Consider the following 17,881-nt stretch of genomic DNA (forward strand, 5'->3'; position numbering starts at 1 on the left):
GGTGTGGAAGCTGGGATGGGGGGGGCACGGATCCAGTCGCAAACCCCCGCCAAAAAATTACCCGCCAACCGGGACCGGTGCAAACCCCACTCGGGGCGGAGCAGCCGCCCCCCTCCCCGTCCCCAAGGGCAGGAAGGGGGGGTTCCCCCCCTCTCACACACACACACACACCCTCCTTTGTGTGTGTGCGTCCCCCCTCCTCCGAGGTCACACACCCCCTCCCCCCCACCCCACTCACAGTGTCGGCGCTGCCCCACGGAGGCGGCGGGGAGGGGGCAACGGGCCAGGCGGGTGAGCGCCGGGGCGGCGCGGAGGTAGCGGGCGGCCATGGCGGGGCGCGACGGGGCGGACGCGACGGGGGCGGTGGCGACGGAGCGGGGACTCGGTTCGCTCCGCCCGGGGGCGGTACGTGCCCGGGCCGCCCCCCCCCCCCCCCGTGGGGCCCCGCGCGGGCCCGGAGGGGCCCGCGCGGGGTCCCACGGGGGGGGGGGGGGGGCGGCCCGGGCCATTGCTTTATCCCCCACACGGGGTTGAGGGGGGGGGGATGCCCTCTTGGGGTGTCCCACGAGATAAGAGTGTGTTCCCTCCCCCCCCCGGTTGGGGGGTGGGGGGGGGTGGGGGGGGTGGAAATGCCCTTTACAAGCGGTGCCAAAGCACAAGGTGACCGACCGGTGGAGGCCGGGATCGGCTTTCAGCGGGGTCCTTGGGACGAGGTGGCAAGGGCGGGGGGGGGGGCACGGCATCGTGTGTCCGTCCCCCCCCCCCATTGTGTGCATATTTCCCCCCCCCCTTCTCCCCCCAACCGGCTCTGCTTGGTTTGGGGTGCGAGGAGCAGGAGGTTTTGCAGTGGTGTCCCCTCTTCCTAGCAAAGGGATATGTGAGGGATGGGGGGGGCCGTGGTGGGGTGTCCCACCCCCCCCGGGCACATCTGGGTGGGGGGGACACGCTGAGCCCAGGGCTTGGAGCGGGCTCAGGCTTTTCCCTACATAGAAGCAAGTGGCTCCACACGCTGCCAGCGCGTGACCCAGCGGGACGGGCAGCTGCCGCCATGTCCCCCAGGGTGGGGGACAGGGACGCCTTCGCCTCCCCTGACCCTGCCACGGGGAGGATGAGGTGGGGGGTGATGCCCTCCAGGGGCACCCCGAGAAGGGGTGCGGAAGCCAGGAGGTGTGCTGGGACGGGCGGGAAGCTGCTGGTCCCCGGAGCTTTGCTGTCCCTCTGGCACCGGCCAAGCCGATGGCTTTTTTTAGCCACAGGGGACGGGCAGATCCCGCTCCGGGAGGAAAAACAGTTCCCGCGGGAGCTGCCGCCGGGCAGTGGGGCTGGGGGGGGGCCAGGGCCGGGCACACTGACGTCCGCCTGGCTTTAACATTAACCAGAGCAGAAGCCCGTGGGGCTGCCAGCCACGGTGGGGGCCCGCAGCCACTGCTCCGGGGCAGCGCTGGGGTCTCGGGTGCCCCCGCTCCCACTGCCCCCCCCCCACGGCACCCCGTCCTGCCAACAGCCCCGCAGCCACACGGGGGCTGCCCCGCAGCGTGGCAGCGGGTGGTGTTGCCCCCCCCCCAGGTTGCCCTCGCCCGGGCCCCGCGGTCAGAGCCGCCCAGTGACCACGGCTCTTGCAGGGACGAGGTCACGCCAGCACGGCGGCCATCCCCCCGCCCAGCAGCCATGTGGCACCGTCCCAGGAAAGGGCTGCCTTCAAACAAAGGAGTCCATCCCTGGCCGCAGCCCAATCCACACGCCCCGGGCCGCTGCCAAACCGGCCTCCCCCCAGCGCCGCTGGCCCCGGGAGGGTCCCCGGGGGCTGGCAGAGCTGCCCGCGGAGGGCCAAGCTCCAGGGAGCGACGTGTCCCGGGAGGGGTCCGGCTCCAGCGGGCTGGGGACACCCGGAGCCCAGTCAGAAGATGAGCAGGGACCCGGGGGGGGGGGGTCTGTCCACGCGCGCACCCCTGCCCGCAGGCAGCCCCGGGTCTCTGCCCGCGGGAGGGGAGCACCGGGCGTGAGGGTGAAGGGCGCTGGGTGCCCGGTGGGGCGATGCACGGTGTTCCCTTGTGCCCCCTCCCTCCCTGGTACTGCGGGGGGCTGCCGGCCGGGGGGTGGGGGCTGCAGCCCCCCTTCAGCAGCAGTCTGCCTCCGCGGGGGGATGCCGGGCTGTGGCCTGGGGTGACAGAGACCGTGGGGCAAGGGCACAGCCCCTACCAGCACCCCCCCTACTGCAGCCCCTCCGGGTTGCCCAGGGCCAGCAGAGCGGGCAGCTGCAGTGCCGAGCGCTGCGGGGGCTCGGTGGCATGGCTGCTCTGGGGACACAGCGCGACGTCAGGTGGCACAGCCGAGTGCGAGGGGCTCGGTGACCCAGGCGGGCAGATGGCAGCGCTCGGGGATGGAAGGAGGGATCGGAACTGCACGGCCGGGCTGGAAGGATGGTCTGGGAAGGGGGTGCGGGGCCACAGCTGGCCCTGGGACTCCTGCCTGGGACCCCTGACCGGCCCGGCACCAGCACGTCAGTGCCCACAGCACTTGCCAGCCGGGCGAGGGCTGTCACTGCTGCCACAGCGGTGCTGGCAGCTCTGCTCTGGCGCTGGGGGGGCTCTCCCTGCTGGCCCCCCATGCTGGAGCACAGCTGTGTGTCCTGCCCCATCACACCCTCGTGGCACAGTCCCCTGCACCGCTCGCCCCTCCGTGCCCAGGGCATGGCCATCTCCTGCCCTGCCCACCCCGGCTAGCCCCTGCCAGGGCCATCGGCTGCTGCTGCCCGGCTCCCCCCGTGCCCCAGGGGAGCTGTGTGCCCCCCGGGCTCTCTGCAGACCCCGGCATCCCTGCGCACCGCTGACACCCGGCCAGCAGCCTCCAGCGCTGAGCGTGTCACCGTCGGGACACCTGGAGCCGTGGGCTACCCCGGGACACAGAGAGCTGTGTGTCACCGCGAGATGCCCGGATCCGTGAGCTACCCCAAAACGCCTGGAGCCGGGTGTCGCCCACGAGGACCTCACGGTGACGCCTGGAGCCATGTGCCCACGCACTGGGTGTCCCCACGGCCACCCTGCAGCACAGACACCTCTGCTCCCGGGGCTCCTGCCCCCCAGCACCCCCGTCCCTGCAGGCCATCATACAGGAAGGGCCCCGGCGGGGCACACGCTGCTGCCCCCCCAAAGCCACGCTCCCCACCGGCCCCATGGCGCTGCTGAGCCCCTCGCTGTGCTGAGGTGGCAGGGCAGCATGCGGCCGGCCTTGCTGGGGGGGGCAGCATTGTCCCTTGGATGGGCCAGCACCAGCCCGGGGCCAGCACCCCCCGGGGTAGCCCCGAGTGGGGGGGCACGGCTGGGCAGCCCCCCACCGGGACTCCCCCTCCCCTGACGCTGAGCCAGCCCCCCCACCCCCTCGCCCCCAGCTCCTGCAGCCTGGAACGGGGACCGATTCCCCTCCCCCCCCGAGCCAAGAGCAACCGCCTCCCCGGGCTCCTGCCCCCCCCCGACCCCCGGCGGGCGGGACTCCCGCAGCGGTGCCGGTGGCGGTGGCGGAGCGGGAGCCGTGCGGCGGCGGGGGCGGCCGGGCGGGGCGGCCCTTTGTTGCGAGCGGCGGGCGGAGCAGCCGGAGCCGCCCCGCGCCCCGCCGCGGGCGGGGACCCCGGAGCCGCCCCCGCCGCCGGCGGGACCCGCCGCACCCGCCGCCGAGCCGGTGAGCAGCGGGCGGGCGGGCGGGCGGGGGGCAGCGGGCACGGCGGGGGGGTGGGTGGGGGGAGTGTGTGTGCGTGCGTGCAAGGGGTGTGTGTCTGTGGTGAGTGTGCGTGTGTGTGCAAGGGGTGGGTCGGTGTGTGCGCGGTGTCCGAGGGTTCGTGTGCGGGTGTGCCGGGCGGTGCAGGGGGGTGCAGCGGGTGTGCGTGCACAGGGGCTGTGCAAGGGGCTGCGTGTGCGCGGGGGTCCCTGAGGGATGTGTGCGCAGGGGGTGGCGGGGAGCCTGGGGGGGTGGTGGTGTGAGTGTGTGTGTGCGCATATGTGTGTGAGTGTGCATGTGTGAGTGTGCATATGTATGCGTGTGTGTGTGTGCGCGGGGTGCTCTCGGGGGGGGGGTGCGGCTGGCAGCCCGCCCCGCAGCGTGGGGCTGTTCCCGCGGGGGTGTTCCCAGGTGTGTATTTGCCGTCCGGGTGTGTACAGCCCGTACGCCTCCCTGCGTGTGTTTACATGTGTGCCGGGTGTGCGTTACGCACGGCGCCTGGCGGGGGGTTCGGAAGCACCCACAGGGTGCTCAGGACGCGTGTTGTGGGTTGCTCGTAGCGGGCTGTCTGTGCACGCTCAGTGCCAGGAATGGGGCACACGTGTGTGCTGCGTGTCCCGTGTGTGCGTGGATGTGCGGGCTGCACCTGTGTCCCAGGCGTGCCCCCACTGTGACTGGCGATGCCGTTAGGTGCTAAAGCAGCCCCGGGGCTTGGGGCCACCCGGGCTGAGGGGTCTCCCCACCGGTCCCGGCTGCAGCTGGTGCTGGGGCTGCTTTTGGGGTCTGGCACCCCCTCGTACCCCAGGCAGCCCCGCACTGTGCCGGGTGAGCGGGGCCGAGGAGACCGGCGCCGGTTTGAGCTCTGTGGGGCTGGGGATGGCTCAGAAGGGGTCACGCATCCCTGAGCCAGGACCCCTCAGTTCCTGCACCCGGGGTACAGAAGTGCCCGAGCTCAGAGTCCATCCCGTCCCTGCCCTCCAGGGGGTGCTCCCTGTCTCCTCCCTGCCCAGGGGGTGCCCAACAGGCAGCGGGGGCTGCAGCTCCTCGGGCAGGTAGCGTGCAGGGCAGGCAGTGGGGCGGGCAGTGGGGCGGGCAGGCACTGGCACTGAGGGGGTGAGCTGGACCGTGGGGATACCCCGTAGGCCTCAGAGCCGACCTCGACGTCGTGCAGGAGCGTGGGGCGAGGGAGCGATGGGAGCCATGGGGTCAATGGGACGGGTACGTTTTGTGCAGTGCCTGGCGGGCTGGACGCGGGGTGACGGGGATGCTGTGGGGCTGGCTGCGTGCCACCATCGGACAGGCACGGGCACCCCAGCTGAGAGAGCGGGGAGGTCCTGGCAGTGGGGTCAGACCTGACCGGGGGCCACGGGGTGGGGAGGGGATGGGGATCAAATCCACGAGGATTTGATTTGCGTGGCTGCTGGAGGGGCAGGGAGCAGGGCTGTGGTCCCGCGGGAGGCCCTTGTCTCTGGCAGAGCGCCCACGGGACAGGGAGGATGCCCTGGAGTCCCTGGGCCCTGTGGGGAGCCCTTTGGTGCCCAGGCTTTGCCCTCCTGTGCTGCCAGCTGGGGACTGCCCCAGCTCCGGCTCCTTCCCCGCATCCCGAGCGGGGCCTCTCCCCGGGATGCAGCGAAGCAGAGCCGGTGTTCCTGCCCCGACCGCGGTGGTGCCGACGGAGGCAGCCGGGCTCCGGCGGGACACACGGCCATCGCTGAGCAGCTGGGTCTGGGAGCATCTGTGCGTGAATCAGCAGGGCCCGGCAGCCCGTGCGGCTGCAGGTGTGCGTGCAAAGCGCGCTCACACTCTGCGCCTGTGCGCGGACGAGGGGAGGCCGCGGGTGGGAGGGAGGGGAGCACGGGGGGTGAAACGCCTGGTGGTGTCTGGCAGCCTCCAGGAGAGCGCCGAGCCGGGGGCGTACGTGCGAGCCCCAGGAGACGTGGGTCGGAAGGAAGAGCCTGGGCGCGTGGGCTGTGTGTGAGCCGGGCGCAGGTCTCTGAGCAGGGGACGTGCCTGCGCTGCTGCCTGTGCTCTGCCTGCGCTGCTGCCTGCGCTGCTGCCTGTGCTCTGCCTGCGCTGCTGCCTGCACTAGGGCTACAGAAGTGAGGCGTGAGCACGCAGGCAGCAGCCCCGGCCCTGCTCCTTGCAGGCAGCAGCACCCAGCTCCCCAGCCAGCTTCCCAGGCGCCCGCGGGAAGAGGGCGGAGGGCGCTGGCGTGGGAATTTGGTGCAGAAACCACCGCCCCACCTGCCGGGTGACCCCAGGCCACGGGTTTTGGTGCTGCCCGGGCCTGGCACCCCGAGCAGTTTCCCCATCACCAACCGCTGTTGCGGGCGGCGGGTGGGCTGGAGGGCGGCGCGGCTGCCGCCCTTGTGCGTGCAGGTACCTGCAGCGCAGGGCAGGGGCCGGGGCTGCGCCTGCGCGGGTGCGCGGGCAGGGCAGGGTGCTGCAGGGTGCCCCCGGCGCTGCCCCGCGCTGGCAGCCTGCGTGGGCAGGCAGAGGAGATAAATGGGAGTTTGTCGTAAACAGGCCCGGCTGCCAGCAGCGCTGGGGAGCGCCACGCAGCCCTCGCTTAAAGGCGCAGGCTCTGGCCTCGCTCCGCTGCCTGCTCCCTGCCCGGCCAGGGCAGCCTGCCCTCCTCCCTGCCCTCCTCCCTGCCTGCCCTCCTCCCTGCCCGCCCCGGGACCAGCTGGACTCCCCGTGGGGGGGTTCCCGTCGCTGCGTGCCATCACACCGGGGCACTGCCACGGCGCTGCCACGGCCACACGCAAGCCATGGCCGGGTCCCCAGAGCCCCCCAGGGACCCCCAGGATGCCGTGGGGCAGGGGAGGCTGTGGTCGCAGGGGTGAGTCTCTGCTCCCACCCTACACAGGGTGACGTGCCCCAGCTTCATGACGTAGGGTCCTGTCCCATCTGTGGCACTTCCCGGGCAAAGGGTGCTGATAAGGCAGGTGGAGCGGAGGTGGCGGGGCTGTCCCCGGCCCAGGAAGGGACGGCAGCCGCCAGCGAGCGCAGCGGGAGCAGGAAGGAGCCGAGGGAGGCAGGGGCACCACCGGCAGCCCCGGCCCCTGGGCGCCAGGTACAGCCCGGGGAGCAGGCACCGTCCGGCAGTGCCGAGCGGGCAGAGCTGGGGAGCGTGGGCGCAGCCGTCGCAGGAGCGTGGGGTGCACTTCTCCCAGGCGAGGGGCTCACGGGGGGCCCTGCCGGTGGGGTGACGATGGCCGAGGGCACCAGGGCCATGGATTGCCGAGCAGGGTGGCGCGGAGCCCTGCCCCACATGGGGAGGGGAGCGGCAGGGCGGCCCCAGCCCCAGGATTGCTGCCTGCTGCGAGGAGAGACCCTTTCCCCCCGTTGCCATGGCAAAATAAGCAGCTGTCATTAATAAAGTGTTGCCATGGCGACCACCGGACGAGCTGGCGGTTCTCTGGGGTCTGCATGTGCTGCTGCCGGGGGGGCTGCGAGCTCTCCCCAATCCTGCCCGGGGTGAGAGCCCCCCGTGGGCCCGGGGAAACGGGTCCTACCCAGCGCTGCCTGCTGGACGGCATTCCCTTGCCACCCTGCGGCCCTGCCCGGCTCGTCCCGGGTCCCCGGGGATCGGCCACCGGGGCTGGCGGGGACCGTGGCCCTGCGTGCTGCCCTGTGTGGCCCCCGGTGCCGGTGTCCGCGGGAGCTCTGCCCCGTGGGGTGGGCTGGCACCGGCACCCCGCTGCCTGCGGGACCCCGCCGGTCCCCGAGGGAGGGCAGGGACCGCTGGGCTGTGCCCGGGTGCCCCGGGCAGGGCGCTGCGGGGAAACTCCCGGCGCCGGGTGCCCCCCGCGGCGGCGGAGCCCCGGGAGCGGGTGCCGGCGGGGCGGGGCGGGGCGGGGGCGGTCCCGACGGGGAACCGGTCGCCTCCTCTTCCGAGCAGCCCGCCCCGCCCGGGGCACCGGCACGGCTCGGTACAGCCCGGCACGGCTCGGTGCAGCCCGGATCGGTACCGGGCGGCTCGGTGCGGCGGGGCTGGACTCCCCGCGTCGCCCCGCCCCGCCCCGTCCCGTCCCGTCCCGCCCCGCTGCCCCGGGGCCGGGGGCGGCGCCGCTGAGCCCCTCTCTCCCCGCAGGTCCGCAGCGCCCCGGCGGCTTCGCGGGAGGCGGCGGAGGCCCGGCCCGGCTCGGGATGGCGGCGCGGCCGATGCTGCCGGTGCTGGCGGCGCTGCTGCTGTCGGCGGCGCAGGAGCCGGTCCCGCGGGTCAGCCTGCCCTACGGTGAGTGTCCGCCGGCCGCGGTGAGTGTGCGCCCCCCGGGGCTACGGGGGGTCCGGTGGGTGTCCCCCCCTTCCCGGGGCGGCTGAGCATCTCCCCCCCCGTTCCCGGTTCTCCCCCCACACACACACACCCCGGGCTCCCCACGCCGCGGGACGGGGCGGCCCCGCGTGGAAACGCCTTGTGACACCGGCGGTGCTGAGGCTGCACAACACCCTCCCAGCCAGCCCGGCAAGCTGGGGCGCGTGTCCCGCCATGGGGCTGGGGCGGCCCCGCTCCACGGGGACACAGGGGGACGTGGGGCAGCGGGGCCACCCCGGGCCGTGGGGCGCAGCAGCGAGGGCTGGGGACGTGCGGCTTGGACAGAGCAGACCCCCGGGGCTGCGCACACAGTGGTTGGGGGGCAAAGAGGCTTCCCTCCGTCGGGACCCACACCGAGGGTGCGAGCGCGTCTGGGGCACCCAGGGGTGCTTGTGTCCCCGCGTGCAGGGCAGCAGTAGCAGCCACATCCTGTGCGAGCGTGGGATGTGGTGAGCCGGCCGTGGGGGCTCTGCCTGCTCTGCCGTGTGCTTTCATCCCCGTCTGGGCAGCGGGGTGCCTGCAGGCCCCCTCCTCTCAGCTGTGTCCCTGGGGCTCTACACAGCCCCTTGCTGCGCTGTGCCTGGCCCCGGGCTGCTCTGGGACCCGCTGCAGCCCCCATCAGTGGCGTGGCCCCAGCAGGGCTCGGGGCTGCACTGGGGAAGGACAGCCATGAGGCTGCTCGGCCAGGCAGAACCCCTCGCAAGTTGGGGGCCCTGTCCTGCAGACCCCTCTCGCCCTGCGGAGAGCTCCTGGGGGGTGAGCTGTGGGGCACCCTCCATGGGCAGCTCAGGCTCAGCACCAGCAGCTGCTGGGCCCAGCTCCATTGTCCGGCACTGGGGCTGTGGCATGGTGGGGGCTGCCTACGTGTGCCTGGGCTGGCTGTGCTGCCAGGAGAAGGTGGCTAAATCCAGCTGCCACCGGCCAGCAGAGCCCATCCTGTGCTGGCCGCCGACTGGGCAGCCGGGGAGGGTGCAGTGGTTTGGGCCGGGCTGGCTCTGGCAGCTGGGAGCGCTCCCTGGCTCCGTGTGCTGCGGTTCCTTGGCATGGATGTGGCCCCACCACATGCTCCCTGTGACCGCCAGCCATGGTTGTGGTGGCACCAGCGGATCTGCGACCCGCCGAGCTGGGGAGGAGGCCTGGGAGCCAGCAGGACGGCCCGGCTCGGCATGGTGCCATGCAGTGCCACACCGTGCCGCGCTGCCTGGCCCTGCCTGCACGGACCGGTTCTGGCCGAGCTGTGCCCGCCTGCAGAGCCTGCTTTGGCTGCAGGGGCTGCAGCTCGCAAGGAGCACCCAGGGGTCCCAACCTGGACCCCCAGCACTGCCGCAGGGAGCCTGGCGGGGGGCACAGGACGGCCACTCTGTGGGCAGCGGCGTGTGGCCAGCAGTGGCTCCTGGGGAGCATGGCCGCTTGCGGCTGGTGGGAGGGAGGAGCTGGCGAGCTGCTCCCCTGGAAGCACTGGATGTGCCTCCAGCAGGTTTGTCTGGAAGAAGCAGGTCTTGTCCTAACAGGTCTCCTGGCAGCCGGCATGGGCTCCCGCAGCTCCCCGGGCTGGGACAGCTCTGCAGGGCGCAGGGGCCCCCCACTGCCCCCCACTGCCTGTGCTGGGCCCTGCCCACCATGGGCAGCATTCCCCTGGTGCTGGGGCGCGGGACCCCACACGGGAAGATGTCCTGGGACGGGGTATCAGCATCCCTCCCTCTGTGCTGCTGCGGGAGAGCTGGGGCGGGTGCTGGGCTGGGGGGCCAGAGGAGCCCCCGGGAATGGAGGGGATGCCACCCCATTCACGGCAGCGGGGCTCATGGAGTGACAGGGGAGGGACAGAGGGGCAGGGCCCAGCCCTGCAGCACTGCTGGCATTGCAGCACCTCCATCCCTCTCCGAGCGGGGGTCCCAGGACCATCCTGGCAGGGATCTGGGAGTGGGCAAGGGGTTGGGGAAGGTCGGGGCGTCCCTGGGGCACTGGGGGTCAGGGGTGAGGGAGTTGGCAGGGTGAGTCAGCCCGACGTGTCCTGCTGACACAGCCAGGCCCGCCTGATTCAGAGCGGCTGCGGGAGAGGAAGGGCTTCCGGGGCCAGGCCACCCACGCGGGACGGGCTCCGGTGCTCCGTGACTCAGCCGCAGCCTCTGCACCGGCGTCCGGCAGCTGCCGGGGATGCCCCATGGGCCGGGGGGGTAGCTGGTCTCAGCGGCCACCAGAGGCTGCCACATGGTCCAGGGGGGGCAGCTGGCCCCAGCACGGGCTCGGTGTCCCCACGAGGCCAGGCTGGGACACCCGTGCCGCAGGGCTGACCCCGGGGGCTGCGTGCGTCTGGGTGGGCGCAGACCTGGCTCGGTTAGGGCTGCTGCAGTGTGTCCCGGGGCTGTCCCCGGGCGCTGGGGCAAGGCAGTGGCTGGTGCTGCCCTCGGGCGCTGTCGTGGCCGTGCACGGTTCACTGCGGTGCCCGTGGGGAGAGCCGGGTCTGGCCCCCGCAGCTCCATGGGGGCGGCACGGCCGAGGTGCCGAGCCGTGGCGTGGGGACCCTGGGGGGGTCGGGTGCTGCCACACACGGGCTGCCTGGGGCTGATGCCGTCCCTCTGCCTCCCCAGACTCGGCCGAGCGCGTCGTGCAGCGGTTCGAGGTGCCCGGCGTGTCCAACTACACGGCCCTGCTGCTGAGCCCCGACGGCGGCACCCTCTACCTGGGGGCGCGCGAGCTCCTCCTGGCCCTCAACACCAGCCACTTCCAGCCTGGGGCACCGGCTCGAAGGGTGAGCCCCTGGGAGGGGGGCAAGCCCCCCAAGGGACCGTGGAGCACCCAGGACTGGGCTGTGGGGAGGGAAGGGGACATCAAGCCAGCTCCGGTGCAGGGGGTCCCCTCCCCGGTGCTCCCCTCCCCGGTGCTCCCTTGGGGTCTGTGTGAGCCACGGCGCATTCAGGAGCCGGTTGGGCCAGCGCGGAGGCAGCTGCCCCGGCCGTCCTGGGCACAGAGTGCTTGGGCCAGCCCGACGGGGATAGGGAGGACATGGATGCTGGGGGGGGGCAAGCTCTGCCAGCCCCTGGGGGGTGGCAGGTGGGACCAGCCAGTGATGGGGGGCTCCCAGTGACCGTCCCCTCCCTGCAGCTGCCCTGGAGCGCGGATGACGAGAAGAAGAGGCAGTGCGTGTTCAAGGGCAAGGACCCCCAGGTGAGCCCCGCTGCTGGCGGGTGGTGGGGGGCTGCAGTGGGGGCGGGCAGTGCCCCGTGCCAGGGTGCCTGTGGGCAGGGGGGATGAGCTGGGTCCTCTCGCCCCCGCAGAGAGACTGTCACAACTACATCAAGATGCTGCTGCAGCTGAACAGCACCCACCTCTACACCTGCGGGACCTGCGCCTTCAGCCCAGCCTGCGCCTACATCGTGAGCGCGGGGAGCGGGGCAGGGGTCCACCAGTCCCGTTGGGGGGGTGGGTCCCCCCTCCACCCTCAGGGGTCCCGAGCGCTGGCAGTGCTGCCGCCTCACGGCCTGCTCCTGTTGCAGAACGTGCAGCACTTCAGCCTGGAGCAGGACACCTCGGGGAAGGTGCTGCTGGAGGACGGGAAGGGACGCTGCCCCTTCGACCCCGAGTACCGGTCCACGGCCGTCATGGTCGGTAAGGCCACCCCGAGACCCTTGCCCTCTCTGCAGCGCCCAGCTGCTCAGCTGGGCTGAACTGGGGCTGGGCTGATGTGGACCCCGGCGGGGGGTGAGGGGGGGGCTCTGCCGGGCGGCGTGTGCCGGGTCTCAGCGGGAGCGTCTCTTTGGCAGATGGCGAGCTCTACGCCGGGACTGTCAGCAACTTCCAGGGCAACGAGCCGACCATCTACCGCAGCCAGGAGAGCCGCATCACCCTCAAAACGGAGAACTCCCTCAACTGGCTGCAGGGTGAGAGCCAGCGCTGGCACGGGGGGTCGGGGTCTCCGTCTCGGGTGGGCGATGCTGAGGGTGCCCATGTCCCCAGACCCGGTCTTCGTGGGCTCAGCCTACCTGCGGGAGAGCTTGCCCGCCGGCAACCCCGAGGGTGACGACGACAAGGTCTACTTCTTCTTCAGCGAGACGGGCAAGGAGTTTGACTACTTCGAGAACACCATCGTCTCCCGCATCGCGCGTGTGTGCAAGGTGGGTGCAGGGCAGCGGGGACGCCGGGGGGGGATGTGGGACCACCCTGCACATCTCCATCCCCCGGTTCCTGGACACCTGGAGGGGACCAGTGCCCACGGGAGACCCCTCCGAGGCAGTTACGACGCTGAAGTGGCCAGCCCAGGGCTGTGGATTGAGTCCATTCCTCCCGCTGGCCCTGTTGGTGGCAGTGACCCTTCCCCATCTCTGCTCCCTCGCCACAGGGGACACAAGCCCTGTCCTCCTCTTGGGTTGTGTTTCCCTTGCCCTGGGCACGCTGCTTCGCTCCCTGACACCAGGGCTGCTCCCCCGGGCCTGGGCACTGCTGCACAGACGGGCAGACCCCCGCTGCACTCACCCGGCCCCGCGGGGCTCCCGGTGGCCGCGGCGCTGTGCCCTGACCCACCGTGCCATGCAGGGGGACCAGGGCGGGGAGCGCGTGCTGCAGCGGCGGTGGACCACCTTCCTGAAGGCGCAGCTGCTCTGCTCCCACCCCGAGGACGGCTTCCCCTTCAACGTGCTGCAGGACGTCTTTGTGCTCACCCCGGGGGAGCTGCGCTGGAGGGAGACGCTCTTCTACGGGGTCTTCACCTCCCAGTGGTGAGCAGCGGGTGGGGGACGGTGGGGGGGACCCGGGAGTGCTGCCCGCAGCCCCTGGGGAGTTCGGGGGGGTGCGGGTTGGCTCTGGCCACGCTCCGATTGCTGGGGGGGCTCAGGGAGCTTGGTGGAGCCGGAGAGCCTGATCTATGGGGGCTTGGCCTCTTCCCCTGCCAGGAACAAGGGCGGCGGGGGCAGCTCGGCCGTGTGCGCCTTCCCCATGCGCAGCGTGCAGCGCGCCTTCGGCGGGCTCTACAAGGAGGTGAACCGTGAGACGCAGCAGTGGTACACGGACACCGGCCCCGTGCCAGAGCCGCGGCCGGGCACGGTAGGTGCCTCTTCAGCGCCCACCTGGCTGCAGGACACGGGGCAGCCCCTCCTGCTCTCCCGGTCCCGGCGGCTGCCGTGGCACGGCCGCCCGCTGTCCCGTGCCCCAGCCCAGCCCCTTCCTCTTTCCCCAGTGCATCACCAGCCACACGCGGCACCTGAAGATCAACTCATCCCTGCAGATGCCAGACCGGGTGCTGAACTTCATCAAGGACCACTTCCTGATGGACAGCCCGGTGCGCAGCCAGCCCCTGCTGCTGCAGAGCCGCCTGCGCTACCAGCAGATCGGTGTCCACCGCGCCCAGGGCCTCCACAGCACCTACGATGTCCTCTTCCTGGGCACGGGTGGGTGCCACCGGGGGCTGCTGGCGGGAGGGGGTGCTGGGGTGGGGGGCGGTGGGACAGGGTGCCAGCGGGAGGGGGTGCCGGTGCACTGCTTGCCCCCCGCCGTGCTCAGCACAGCCCTTGTGTTTGCAGATGACGGCCGGTTGCACAAGGCTGTGCGTGTGAACCACGGGGTGCACATCATCGAGGAGATCCGCCTCTTCCCCGCCGGCCAGCCCGTTCTCCAGCTGCTGCTGGACCATGACCAGGCAGGAGCCGGGCACGGGGGCACCGGGGCTGGGGCGAGGAGGGAGGCATGCTAGGGGCAAGGGGGCAGGTCGTGTTGGTGGGCTGGGGGGCAGGGGTGTGCGGGGCCCCCCCACTGACCCCACTGTGTCCGCTCCCGCAGGGCCTGGTCTATGCAGCCACCTACACGGCAGTGGCACAGGTGCCTTTTGCCAACTGCAGCCTGTACCGCAGCTGCGGGGAGTGCGTGCTGGCGCGGGACCCCTTCTGCGCATGGAGCCGGGGCGCCTGCCGCAGGGCCACCCCACACCCCCCGGCACACCCCGAGTAAGTGCTGCACCCTCTCTCCGTACCCCTGTCCCCCGCAGCCCCCCACCACCCTGACCCCTCTCTGTCCCCAGGCTCTGGGCGCAGGACATCGAGGACGCTGACACGGAGCGGCTCTGCCAGTTCACCAACGCCTCCCAGCCCCGTCCCCGCATCTTCCTGCCCCCAGGTGAGCTCCTGCCGGTTCTGACCCCGGCACTGGGGCCACCGATGGCCCAGGGTGTCCTGAGGGCTCCGGGCTCCCCACAGCCTCACTGACGTCCCCGTGGGTTGTCTTCCCACAGCCTCGGGCTCCCCATGCCAGCGGATCCAGATGCCGCCCAACGCGGTGCGGCCGCTGCCCTGCCGGCTGCTCTCCAACCTGGCCTCGCGGCGATGGCTGCACGACGGGGCGCCCGTCAACGCCTCCTACCTGGTGCTGCCCGACGGGGCACTCATCCTGGTGGGCAGCCCCGAGCGGGCGGGCACCTACGAGTGCTGGTCACTAGAGGAAGGCTTCCGCAAGCTGATGGCCAGCTACTGCGTGAGTGTGCAGGAGCCGGTCCATGGGCCGCCAGAGCCCGGCAGGAAGATGCCCACGGGCCGGGATGCTCTGGAGACCGTCAGCACCTCCCGGAGCACCTCTGCGGTGGGCAGTGCCGCGGCCCGGCTGGACGGCAAGACCTACTGGACCGAGTTCCTGGTGATGTCCGTGCTCTTTGCCACCGCCGTCCTCGTGCTGGCCCTTTTCCTCCTGCACCGGCACCGCGACGGCATGAAAGCCTTGCTGGAGCCCGGTGACCCCGGCCGGCACCAGAAGCCGCCCCGCAAGCCGGTGGAGAGCCTGCCCCTGAACGGCAGCAGCCTGCCCAGCACGGTGCCCGAGCACAAGGGCTACCAGGCCCTGCAGGACAACTACATCGTCAGCACCCCCGTGCACGAGCCCCCAGGCCCCCCACGCACCTTCTCCGAATCGGAGAAGAGGCCCCTCCACGTCCGGGACAGCTTTGTGGAGGTGTCTCCCGCCTGCCAAAGACCCCGGGTGCGCCTGGGCTCCGAGATCCAGGACTCGGTGGTGTGATGGGGAGGAGAGCCGAGCCCTCGCCCACCACTGCCTCTGCTCTGCTGAGCCTCACCGGACCGCGGCGCCGCGGCTGGGGTCCGTGTTGTCTGTGTGTGCATGCCCGGAGCCCGCGCCCCGCTGCGGCACCCACCCACCCAGCCGGCAGGGCCGGCCCCACCTCGTCCCGTGGGGGCTCAGCTCCCCGGGGAGCTCCCCGGGCATCACCTTGGCTGCTCCAGCCCCGCTCCTCGGGACGGTGCTGGCGGCTCGGGACCAGAGGGGTGCTGCGTGCCTTCCAGGGCTGCGCAGGACTTTCCCCGCAGGGATGGACATGGTGCCTGGCTCAGGCTGCTGGTGCGGCGCCGGCTCTGCGGGGCCGTGGCCCCCTCTATGCAGAGGGCAGGAGGGGGTAGCCGCAGCCCCCCCGCGCCCCGACTCACTGTGATGTCCCGCTGCGGGACCCGGAGCCACGCGTGCAGCCGGGTGGTGCCGGCGCAGTGACCCGGCGGCATGTGCTGTGTGTCTGTGCTTGGTTTGGTTTTAGTACGTTGAAAATGTGAATTGTGTCCCTGGGAGGGAGCCGGGGGTGGCCCTCGCCCTGCGCCGGGCCGGGCAGCCGCTCGCCGCCGCGTCCCCACGTGCGTGTGCCGAAACGTCTGTGGTTTTTATATAAAGTCCAGGTGTCTCCTTTGTACGTGTGTGTGCAGCTGCGGGGCTGGGCACCTTCCCAGGGCCAGGGGACCATCCCGGACGCCCCGTGGAGAGGAACTGAGTCTGGCTCATGCTACCGGTCTTGGGGAAAACCTGCCTGTGTTTGGCTGCTCCTTGCTCAGGCAGGGGTGAACAGATGGATGGGCCCAGAGGGTCGTGCTGGTGGTCCCAAGGTCCCTGTGTGCTTGGCCGAGCGTTGGGCTGGGGCAGACGGCGCCCCTCGCAGTGATGCTGCCCAGGGCTGGGGCCAGAGGGTCCCTGTGACCCTGTTCTCAGGGTGTCGTGCATCCACGGCAGCAAGTTTGGGCAGCACCCGGCTGTTTTGGGACCATGCACGGAGATGTGTGCTGCGGGGGACAGTCTGGGGGGAGCAGAGTGGAGTGACCCCCCGCGGTGGGGGTTGGATGCTGTCCCAGCACCCCAAGAAACAGAGGTGACCGGGAGAAAGAAAAGTGGGCAGCCGGGGCTGGGAGCAGGGCAGCCTCTGGCAGGAGAGGGGCTGTGGCAGCCTCTTTCCTAGGAGGACAGGCTGAGAGAGTTGAGGGGTCCAGCCTGGAGAAGAGAAGGCTCTGGGGAGACCTTAGAGCCCCTTCCAGTCCCTAAAGGGGCTCCAGGAAAGCTGGGGAGGGACTCTGGATCAGGGAGGGGAGCCATAGGAGGAGGGGGAAGGGTTTGACACTGAAAGAGGGGAGATTGAGATGGGATCTGGGGAAGAACTTCTTTGCTGTGAGGGTGGTGAGAGCCTGGCCCAGGTTGCCCAGAGAAGCTGTGGCTGCCCCATCCCTGGAGGGGTTCAAGGCCAGGTTGGAGGGGGCTTGGAGCAACCTGGTCTGGTGGGAGGTGTCCCTGCCCAGGGCAGGGGGGGGGGGTTGGAACTGGGTGATCTTTAAGGTCCCTTCTAACTCTTCTATTCATAGAATAACTTTTCTATGATTCTACAGCTTCTTCTGCAGGGCTGGACCTACCTTAGCAAGTACCTTCTGCAGCTTTACGTGCTGCTTTTCTTCTTTGAGCAGGTTCCCCCCACGGTTGGTGTAATGACTTGGATCATTTGCTTTCCTCTAGAGCAGGAGGGAGGGTCAGGAGAGAACTGAACACACCACCCGCTCTCACCCCGCAGGGCACTGGATGGGATTTAAGGTCCCTTCCAACCCAAACCATTCTGTGATTCCCCGGGATCATGGTGTTGTGCTGCCAGTGGGACCCCGCTGCCAGCCTGGGGACGGGCAGGTCCCTGTCCCACCGAGCTGCAGGCAGACGCCCTGCTGCTTTCCCAGCAGGAGCCAACTCCATGCTGGCTCACGCCCGGGTCCTGCCTGAATCATGATCCTGCACTGCTCGTGATCCCTCCTGCCTGGGAAGCGCCGGCAGCGTGGGCACGGGGCTGGGGGAAGCCATGGGTTCCACACCGAGCTGGCGTGTCGGGACAGGCCAATCCCCCCAGCACCGGCGCTGCCTCGCTCCCGGCTGGACCAGTGCACCCAACTTCCTGCCCAGCCTGTTCTGGGACATCAAAAAAGCCACCGGAGGCGTTGGCTGGTGCGGTGCCAGCAGACATGGCCCCCGGGGCCACAGGGGCACAGGCTGTGGCAGGCAGATATCATCAGCCCCACGGGACACCGAGCTGGAAGGGCCAGCACCGCCAGGAGCGAGGAGCTGGGATATGAGAAATGGCCGTGCCGGCGCCCCGGGAGAGCTGACGGCCCCGGTGTGGGTGAGCCGGACCCCGGGCACTGCACCGGCTCCCGGGGAACACACCGGCCCCGGCATGTGGTGCCATAGCCCCAAAATCCCCTCCCAGAGTGGCTCCGGCACGGAGGAGCCTTGCTGGTGGGGTGGGAGCGCTGCTGGGGGGGGCCGGGGGCTCGCTGGGAAGCCCAGGCAGGGCCACTGGCCGCGGCTGGCAGCCGGCCAGGGCGAAGCCTGATGGATGAACAGACACAAAAGGCTCCGGCGCTGCCCGCAGCAAAGGTAGCTGCTCGCCTGCCCTGGATTTCCCTTTGTGCCTCTCGGCGGAGAGCAGAGCTCTTTGTGCTGCTGAGAACAGTCCCCGGGTTCGGAGGAGGGAGGTTGCCTGCGGAAAGGGCTGTCACCGAGCGGGACGTGGGACCCGTCCCCTGGAGCGGCGGCTGGCGAGCGAGCAGAGGGGCCTGGCAGGAGGCCGTG

The 17,881-nt window shown here is 71.2% G+C and overlaps 1 protein-coding gene across 1 annotated transcript; it reads left to right on the top strand.

Annotated features, from left to right (window-relative positions):
* The first annotated feature begins 3,478 nt into the window (after positions 1-3,478).
* On the top strand, positions 3,479-15,022 carry SEMA4B (semaphorin 4B). The gene is made up of 16 exons (XM_074167734.1): positions 3,479-3,675; positions 6,609-6,787; positions 7,808-7,951; positions 10,618-10,778; positions 11,132-11,194; positions 11,305-11,403; positions 11,524-11,635; positions 11,791-11,907; positions 11,984-12,141; positions 12,560-12,741; positions 12,916-13,066; positions 13,200-13,410; positions 13,543-13,658; positions 13,799-13,962; positions 14,037-14,131; positions 14,247-15,022. Exons 3-16 carry the CDS (start codon positions 7,864-7,866, stop codon positions 15,020-15,022), a joined length of 2,493 nt encoding a protein of 830 aa, XP_074023835.1. The 5' UTR covers positions 3,479-3,675; positions 6,609-6,787; positions 7,808-7,863.
* Positions 15,023-17,881: the final 2,859 nt, after the last annotated feature.

Source organism: Numenius arquata, unplaced genomic scaffold, assembly GCF_964106895.1.
Source record: "Numenius arquata unplaced genomic scaffold, bNumArq3.hap1.1 HAP1_SCAFFOLD_1471, whole genome shotgun sequence".
In the NCBI taxonomy this organism is placed as follows: Eukaryota; Metazoa; Chordata; class Aves; order Charadriiformes; family Scolopacidae; genus Numenius; species Numenius arquata.

Bases quoted from the DNA above. Each gene is read 5' to 3' on its own strand.
- SEMA4B (XM_074167734.1), top strand. From the start codon at position 7,864: ATGGCGGCGCGGCCGATGCTGCCGGTGCTGGCGGCGCTGCTGCTGTCG. The intron at 11,404-11,523 runs GTGAGCGCGGGG...CTCCTGTTGCAG, and splicing joins GCCCAGCCTGCGCCTACATC to AACGTGCAGCACTTCAGCCT. The intron at 13,963-14,036 runs GTAAGTGCTGCA...CTCTGTCCCCAG, and splicing joins CACCCCCCGGCACACCCCGA to GCTCTGGGCGCAGGACATCG.